This window comes from Haemorhous mexicanus, unplaced genomic scaffold (assembly GCF_027477595.1).
Source record: "Haemorhous mexicanus isolate bHaeMex1 unplaced genomic scaffold, bHaeMex1.pri scaffold_146_ctg1, whole genome shotgun sequence".
In the NCBI taxonomy this organism is placed as follows: domain Eukaryota; kingdom Metazoa; phylum Chordata; class Aves; order Passeriformes; family Fringillidae; genus Haemorhous; species Haemorhous mexicanus.
In genome coordinates, this window is record NW_026775997.1 from 712 (window position 1) to 10,112 (window position 9,401).

General features: G+C 40.0%; 1 protein-coding gene across 1 annotated transcript; it reads left to right on the plus strand.

Moving 5' to 3' along the window:
• Nucleotides 1-587: 587 nt before the first annotated feature.
• LOC132322817 (apoptotic chromatin condensation inducer in the nucleus-like) lies at nt 588-8,501 on the plus strand (the record flags this gene model as incomplete). Its single annotated transcript, XM_059837522.1, has 3 exons — nt 588-1,151; nt 3,096-3,196; nt 8,177-8,501. Coding segments are annotated over 3 exons (938 nt in total), but the record flags the coding sequence as incomplete, so codon positions are not given.
• Between the last annotated feature and the right edge of the window lie 900 nt (nt 8,502-9,401).

The window sequence follows — 9,401 nt, forward strand, 5'->3', positions numbered from 1 at the left end:
GGATTTTTTTTTATTTTTGTAATTTTTTGAGGGATTTTTTCGAGGTTTTTTTTCAAATTTTTGGGAATATTTTGGGGATTATTTTGGGGTTTTTGGGGGATTTTTTTGGGGGATTTTTGGGAGAATTTTTTGGGTTTTTTGGGGGGATTTTGGGGGATTTTTGGATCTTTTTTTGAGAGAATTTTTTGGATTTTTTTTCTAATTTTTGGGATATTTTGGGGATTATTGTGGGGTTTTTTCGGGAATTTTTGGGGGGTTTTTTGGGGATTTTTTTTGGAATTTTTTGGATTTTTTGGGCTGATTTTTGGGGGGATTTTTTTTAATTTTGTAATTTTTTGAGGGATTTTTTCGAGATTTTGTTTCAAATTTTTGGGAATATTTTGGGGATTATTTTGGGATTTTTGGGGGATTTTTTGGGGGAATTTTTGGGTTTTTTGGGGGATTTTTGTATTTTTTTTCTAGAGATTTTTTTGGGATTTTTTTTCAAATTTTTGGGAATATTTTGGGGAATATTTTGGGTTTTTTTTGGGGATTTTTTGGGTTTTTTGAGGGAATTTTGGGGATATATTTTGGGAATTTTTTGGGAGATTTTTCGGGATTTTTTTGGGGCAATTTGGAGCAATTTCGGGACTTTCCCGGGACCTCAAGGTGGATTTGGGATTTTTGGGCGGAATTCTGTCGATTTTGGGCTCAGCCTGGGGTCAAAGTTCACCCAAAGGTCAAAGGTCAAACCTCTCCCCCCTCCCCCTTTCAGCTCGACTTCCACCGCGGCCTCTTGGCCCCGCCCCCCTTCCGGAAGCCCCTCCCCCTTACAGCCCCGCCCCTCGCCGCCCTTCCCCCCTTCCTCCTCTTCCTCCTGCGGCCCCGCCCAAGGGGGCGTGTCCCCGCCCGGCCACGCCCCCCCGCGGGGGGCGGAGCCTTGGCAGTGGGCGGAGCGCGAGCGCGAGCGCTCCCGGCGGGAACGGGCGCGGGAACAGCGCGAGTGGGACCGGGGGAAAAGCCCCGCCCCCAACGCCGGGACACGCCCACCGGGGGGCGGGGCCGCGCCGGGACATGCCCCCGAGAGGGGAGGAGCGGCAGGACACGCCCGCAAGGGGGCGGGGACAAGGAGAAAGGGCGGGGCCAGAGGGAGGCCAGGCCGGAGAGGAAAGGTGGGTGTGGCCTTGGGAAGGGGGGCGTGGCTTAGGTGGTGGGAGGGGCTTGATGGGGTGGGAGGGGCTTAAAGGGTGGGAGGGGCTTACAGAGGTGGGAGGGGCCTAATGGATGGTGGGAGGGGCTTAAAGGGTGGAGGGGTAATGGGTGGGAGGGGTCTAAATGGTGGGAGGGGCTTACAAAGGTGGAGGGGCTTAATAGGTGAGGGAGTAATGGGTGGGAGGGGCTTAAATGGCAGTGGGAGTGGCTTACAGAGGTGGGAGGGGACTAATGGGTGGTGGGCGGGGCTTAAAGTGTGAGGGGGTAATGGTGGGAGGGGCTTAAAGGGTGGTGGGAGGGGCTTAAAGAGGTGGGAGGGGCCTAATGGGTGGTGGGAGGGGCTTAAAGGGTAGAGGGGTGATGGGTGGGCGGGGCTTAAATGCAGTGGGAGTGGCTTAGAGTGGTGGGGAGGGCCTAATGGGTAGTGGGCGGGGCTTAAAGTGTGAGGGGGTAATGGGTGGAGGGGCTTAAAGGGTGGTGGGAGTGGCTTACAGTGGTGGGAGGGGCTTAAAGGGTGGTGGGAGTGGCTTACAGTGGTGGGAGGGCCTAATGGGTGGTGGGCGGGGCTTAAAGTGTGAGGGGGTAATGGTAGGAGGGGTTTAAAGGGTGGTGGGAGGGGCTTAAAGAGGTGGGAGGGGCCTAATGGGTGGTGGGAGGGGCTTAAAGGGTGGAGGGGTGATGGGTGGGAGTGGCTTAGAGTGGTGGGAGGGGCTTAATGGGTGGTGGGCGGGGCTTAAAGTCTGAGGGGGGAAATGGGTGGGAGGGGCTTAAAAGGTGGTGGGAGTGGCTTAGAGTGGTGGGAGGGGCTTAATGGGTCAGGGCATAATGGTGGGAGGGGCTTAAAAGGTGGTGGGAGGGGCTTACAGTGGTGGGAGGGGCCTAATGGCTGGTGGGAGGGGCTTAAAGGGTGATGGGAGTGGCTTACAGTGGTGGGAGGGGCTTAAAGAGTGACAAGGTAATGGGTGGGAGGGGCTTAAATGGCAGTGGGAGTGGCTTAGAGTGGTGGGAGGGGCTTAATGGGTGGTGGGCAGGGCTTAAAGTGTGAGGAAGTAATGGGTGGGAGGGGCTTAAAAGGTGGTGGGAGGGGCTTACAGTGGTGGGAGGAGCCTAATGGGTGGTGGGAGGGGCTTAAAGGGTGAGGGAGTAATGGGTGGGAGGGGCTTAAAGGGTGGTGGGTGTGGCTTAAAGAGGTGGGAGGAGCTTGATGGGTGGCTTTAAGGGTGGTGGGAGGAGCTTAAATGAAAAGAGGAGGGGCCTAAAGTGGGGGGGTGGGGTCAGTGGCCATGTATAGATAGTGGGAGGGGCCTAAAGGGGTGGTGGGAGGGGCTTATAGGGTGGTGGGAGGGGCTTAAATGGAAGTGGAAGGGGATTTCAAAGAGGTGGGTGGGGCCTAAAAGGTGGTGGGAGGGGCTTAAATAATTGTAGGAGGGGCTTAAAAGGTTGTGGGAGGGGCTTAAATGGATGTGGGAGGGGCTTTAAAGGTGGTGGAGGGGTTAATGACCATATATGGTCATTGGGGAAAGATGGGAGGGTTTTGTGCTAGTGGGAGGGGCTTAGAGCTCACAGCATTCCTTATTTGGGAATGTGGGTGTGGTCAGAGGTGGTGGGAGGGGTTTAAAGGCAGTGGGCGGGGCTACATTACCATGTATGCTAATTAAGGAGTTGTGGGAGCGGCTGGAAGTCAAGTGGGAGGGGCTTAAGCATGGTGGGTGTGGCTTAAAGGTGGGCGTGGCTTAACCCAACCCAAGGTGGGCGTGGCTTAACACAAGTGGGCGTGGCCTCGCCTCAATTTAACCCAATATAATAAGAAGTGGGCGTGGCTTAGCAGCAAGGGGTGGGGTGGGCGTGGCTCGGGGCGGGGTGGGCGTGGCCCTGAGGGCGTGGCCTGGCCCCTCCCCCCTCAGAGAAGCCCCCGGAGGAGCCCCCGGCCAAGCTATTGGACGATCTCTTCCGGAAAACCAAAGCGGCGCCGTGCATCTATTGGCTGCCGCTGACCGACTCCCAGGTGCTCATTTGCATCTCATTTGCATATCGCGGACTCGATTCAGGGGCGGAGGGGGAAAGTTGGGTAAAATTTGGGGGTTTGGGGGGAAATTTGGGGAGATTTGGAGCAGAAATTTAAATTTTTAACCAAATTTTGGGGGTTTTGGGGGAAATTTGGGAATTTTGGAGCAGAAATTTAAATTTTTAACCAAATTTGGGAAATTTTGGGGAAAATTTTGAGATTTTTATGGTAAAATTTGAACTTTTGATGAAATTTGGGATTTTTGGGGAGTTTTTGAGGCAATTTTGGGGATTTTTTTAAGGAAATATTTAAATTTTAAAGAAAATTTGGGGATTTGAGGGGAGATTTTGGGGGAAATTTGGGAGATTTTGAGGAGGAAATTGAATTTTAAATAAAATTTGGGATTTTAAGGGGAAATTTGGGGAAATTTGGGGATATTTGAGGAGAAATTTTTATTTTTTTGTGAATTTTTGGAATTTTTGGGGAATTTTAGGGGGGGATTATTAAAAAAATTGGGGGAAAATGGGAAAGAATTGGATTTTAGTGATAAAAAATTGGGAATTTTGGGAAAAATGTGAAAAAAATTGGGATTAGTGATAAAAGTTGAGATTTTTTTGGGGTAAAAACTGAAAAATTCGAATTTTTTGCTAAAAATTGGGATTTTTGGGGTGAAAAATGTTAAAAAATTGGATTTCAGTGATGCAAAATGGAGTTTTTAAGAGGAAAAATGGGGAAAAAATGAATTTTAGTGATAAAAATGGGATTTTTAGGGGAAAAATGTGAATTTTAGTGATAAAAATTGGAATTTTGGGGGGGAAAAGTGAAAAAAATTAAATTTTAATGATAAAAATATGGGAATTTTGTTAGGAAAAAATGTAAAAAAAAATTTTTGATTTTAGTGATAAAAATTGGGAATTTTGGGGGGGAAAAATGTGAAAAAATTAAATTTTAATGATAAAAATTTGGAATTTTGGTGGGAAAAAAGGTGAAAAAATTGGAATTTAGCGATAAAAAATGGGAAATTTGGGGGGAAAATATGAAAAATTCGGATTTTAGTAAAAAAAAGGGAATTTTTGGGGAAAAATGAGAAAAAATTGGATTTTTGTGATAAAAAATTGGAATTTTTGGGGGGAAAAATGTGAAAAAAAATTTGGAATTTAGTGATAGGAATTGGGAATTTTGGGGGGAAAAAATGCGAAAATATTGGATTTTAGTGATAAAAAAATGGGAGTTTTGGGGAAAAATGTGAAAAAATTTGATTTTAATAATATAAATTGGCAGTTTAGGGGAAAAATGTGAAAAAATTGAATTTTAATGATAAAAATTGACAATTTAGGGGAAAAATGTGAAAACTTGAATTTTGGTGATAAAAAATGGAAATTTGGGGGGAAAAAAATGTGAAAAAAATTTGATTTTAATGATAAAAATTTGGATTTTAACGGGAAAAAATGTGAAAAATTTCGATTTTAATGATATAATTTGGCAATTTAGGGGGAAAAATGTGAAAAAATTGAATTTTAGTGATCAAAGTAGGATTTCTGTGGGGTAAAAAATGTGAAAAAATTGGAATTAGTGATAAGAATGGGATTTTGGGGGAAAATGTGAAAAATTTGACTTTAATGATGAAAAAATGGGAATTTTGGTAGGAAAATTGTGAAAAAATTGGAATTTAGTGATAAGCATTGGAATTTTGGGGGGAAAAAAGAAAAAATTGACCTTTAGTGCTAAAAATTGGGAATTTTGGGGGGAAAAAATGTGAAAATATTGGATATTAGTGTTAAAAAAAAATGGGATTTTTGGGGAAAAATGTGAAAAAATTTGATTTTAATGATAAAAATTGGCAATTTAGGGGGAAAATGTGAAAAAATTGAATTTTGGTGATAAAAGATTGGATTTTGGAGGGAAAAAATATAAATAATTTGGAGTTTAATGATAAAAATTAGGAATTTTTGGGGGAAAAAATGAGAAAAAATTGAATCTTAATGATAAAAATTTGGGATTTTGGGGGTAAAATGTGAAAAAATTGATTTTAATGATAAAAAACGGGAATTTTGGTAGGAAAAAATGTGGAAAAATTTGATTTAGTGATAAAAAATGGGATTTTTTGGGGGGAAAAAAGTGAAAAAATTGAATTTTGATGCTAAAAAACGGGATATTTTGGGGGAAAAAGTTTAAAAAATTGAATTTTAATAGTAAAAATTGGGAATTTAGGGGAAAAATGTGAAAAATTTGAATTTTGGGATAAAAAATGTGAAATTTGGGGGAAAAAATGTGAAAAATTTGAATTTTAGTGATAAAAATTGGGAATTTTGTGGGGAAATTTTAAAATAAATTGAAATTTAGTGATAAGAAATTGGGATTTTTTGGGGGGAAAATTTGAAAAAATTTTATTTTAATGATAAAAATTGGCAATTTAGGGGGAAAAATGTGAAAAAATTGAATTTTGGTGATAAAAGATTGGATTTTGGAGGGAAAAAATATAAATAATTTGGAGTTTATTGATAAAAATTAGGAATTTTTGGGGGAAAAATTGAGAAAAAATTGAATTTTAATGATAAAAATTGGGAATTTAGGGGGAAAATGTGAAAAAATTGAATTTTGGTGATAAAAAATGGGAAATTTGGGGGGAAAAATTGTGAAAAAATTGAATGTTTGTGCTAAAAATTGAGATTTTTGGGGGGAAAAGTGAAAAATTTGATTTTGATGGTAAAAATTGGGAATTTGGGGTGAAAAATGTGAAAAAAATTTGATTTTAATGATAAAAAATGGGAATTTTTGGGGGAAAATATGAATTTTAGTAATAAACATGGGAAATTTGGGGGAAAAATGTGAAAAGATTGGATTTTAGTGAAAAGAAATGGGATTTTTGGGGGGGAAATGTGAAAAATTGGATTTTAATGATAAAAATGGGAAATTTGGGGGAAAAATGTGAAAAAAATTTGATTTTAATGATAAAAAATGGGAGTTGAGGGGGGAAAATGTGGAAAAATTGAATTTTGGTGATAGAAAATTGGGATTTTTGAGGGAAAAAATGTGAAAAAATTTGATTTTAATGATAAAAATTGGGAATTTTGGTAGGAAAATTATGAAAAAATTGGAATGTAGTGATAAAAAATTGGGGTTTTGGGGGGAAAAAATGTGAAAAAATTGATTTTAATGATAAAAAACGGGAATTTTGGTAGGAAAAAATGTGGAAAAATTTGAATTTAGTGATAAAAAATGGGATTTTTTGGGAAAAATGTGAAAAAATTTGATTTTAATCAAAAAAAAAGGGTATTTTTAAGGGGAAAATTGTGAAAAAATTTGATTTTAATGATAAAAATTGGAGATTTTTGGGGCAAAAAACCAAAAAACTGAATTTTAATGATAAAAATTTGGAATTTTGGGGGAAAAATGTGAAAAAATTGGAATTTAGTGATAAAAAATTGGGATTTTGGGGGGAAAAATGTGAAAAAATTTAATTTTGATGATAAAAATTGGCAATTTAGAAGGAAAAATGTGAAAAAAATTGGAATTTAGTGATAAAAAATTGGGGTTTTGGAGGGGAAAAATGTGAAAAAATTGAATTTTGGTGATAAAAAATGTGAAATTTGAGGGGAAAAAATGTGAAAAAATGGAATTTTGATGCTAAAAAACGGGATTTTTGGGGGAAAAATGTGAAAAAATTTAGTTTTGATGATAAAAATTGGCAATTTAGAAGGAAAAATGTGAAAAAAATTGAATTTTGGTGATAAAAAACGTGAAATTTGGGGGAAAAATGTGAAAAAAATTGAATGTTTGTCCTAAAAATTGGGATTTTTTGGGGGGAAAAATGTGGAAAATCTGAATTTAAGTGATAAAAAATTGGGATTTTGGGGGGAAAATGTGAAAAAATTTGATTTTAATGATAAAAAACGGGAAATTTTGGGGGGAAAAATGTAAAATAATTGGATTTTAGTGATAAAAATTTGGATTTTTGGGGGAAAAAATGTGAAAAATTTGGAGTTTAATGCTAAAAATTGGGATTTTTGGGGAAAAAAACGTAAAAAGAGGTAAATTTTAATGATAAAAATTTGGGATTTTGGGGGAAAAATGTGAAAAAATTGAATTTTGGTGATAAAAAATGGGAAATTTGGCAGGAAAAATGTGAAAAAAATTTGATTTTAATGATAAAAATTTGGATTTTAACGGGAAAAATGTGAAAAATTTTGATTTTAATGATATAAATTGGGAATTTAGGGGAAAAATGTGAAAAAATCGGAATTTAGTGATGAGACTTTTTGGGAGGAAAAATGTGAAAAAATTTGATTTTAATGATAAAAATTGGGAATTTTGGTAGGAAAATTATGAAAAAATTGGAATTTAGTGATAAAAAATTGGGTTTTTGGGGGGAAAATGTGAAAAAATTTAATTTTGATGATAAAAAATGGCAATTTAGAAGGAAAGTTGTGAAAAAATTGAATTTTGGTGATAAAAAATGTGAAATTTGGGGGTAAAAAATGTGAAAAATTTGAATTTTAGTGCTAAAAATTGGGAATTTTGGTAGGAAAATTATGAAAAAATTGGAATTTAGTGATAAAAAATTGGGATTTTTTGGGGGAAAAAATGTGAAAAAATTGAATTTTAATGATAAAAATTGGGATTTTTTGGGGGAAAAGTTTAAAAAATTGAATTTTAATGATAAAAATTGTGATTTTTGGGGGAAAAATGTGAAAAAATTGAACTTTGGTGATAAATATGGGAAATTTGGGGGGAAAAAATGTGAAAAATTTGAATTTTAGTGATAAAAATTGGGAATTTTGTGGGGAAATTTTAAACTAAATTGAAATTTAGTGATAAGAAATTGGGATTTTTTGGGGGGAAAAAATGTGAAAAAATTGAATTTTGCTGCCAAAAACCGCGATTTTTTCGGGTCAAAAACCCCCAAACCCCCAAATCGCCCCGCCCCCCGACGCGACGAGCCGGAGCCACGCCCTCATTAGCATACATTTGCATACGCAGCTGCTGCAGAAGCAGGCGGAGCGGGCGGCGCGGGCGCGGGAGCGCGAGCGGCGCCGGAAGGAGCAGGAGGAGGAGGAGCTTCGGCAGCGCCAGGGGGGCGGGGCCAGCGCGGCGGCGGGGGGCGGGGCCAGCGCGGCGGCGGGGGGCGGGGCTTCCTCCGCTACAGGCTCCGCCCACTCGCGGTCGTCAGGAGGGGGCGTGGCCGGGCAGAGGGCGCCCCCTGGCGGCTCGAGGAAGAGGCGGAGCCGCAGCCGCAGCCCCCGGCGGCGCTGATTGGTGGAAATTGGCGGGAAAGGCCCCGAAATTGGCGCCGGGGAGGGGGAGGGGGGGGGGGGGAGGGGACGGAGGGAATAAAGAGGGGGAAAAAAAGGTGAAAATGTGAAAGGAGGAGTGGAGTTTTTTTGGGGGGAAAAAGGGGGGTTTTGGGGAAGGGGGGGTGGGGGAGGGTTGGGGGGGTTTGGGGGGGGATTTGGGGGGAAATTTGGGGAAATTTGGGGAAAAAATGGGGGAATTTGGGGAAAAAATGGGGGAATTTGAGGTAAAAAGGGGAAATTTGGGGGGAAATGGGAAAATTTGGGGTAAAATTGGAGATTTGTGGGAAAAATTTGGGGAAATTTGGGTTAAAAATGGGGAATTTGGGAGGAAAATGGGGAATTTTGGGGGGAAAATTGGGGAAATTTGAGGTAAAATGGGGAAATTTGGGGGGGAATGGGGAAATTTCGGGGAAAAATTTGAGGGAAAAGGGAAAATTTGGGAAAAAATTTGGGGAAAAAGGGGAAATTTGGGGGTAAAATGGGGAGATTTCGGGTAAAAATGGGGAAATTTGAGGTAAAATGGGGAAATTTGGGTGAAAATTTGAAATTTGGGGGGGAAAATGGGGAAATTTGGGGGGAAATGGGAAAATTTGGGGTAAAAATTGGAGATTTGGAAAAATGGGGAAATTTGGGTTAAAAATTGGGGAATTTGGGGGAAAAATTGGGGAAATTTGAGGGAAAAATTGGGGAAATTTTGGGGGAAAATTTGGGAAAAAGGGAAAATTAGGAAATAATTTGGGGAAAATGGGTAAATTTGGGGGAAAAATGGGGAAATTTGAATTAAAATAAAGAAATTCAGAGGAAAATTGGGGAAATTTGGGTTAAAAATGGGGAAAATTGGGGGGAAATGGAGAAATTGGGGAAATTTGGAAAAAAATTTGGGGAAAATGGGTAAATTTGGGGGAAAAATT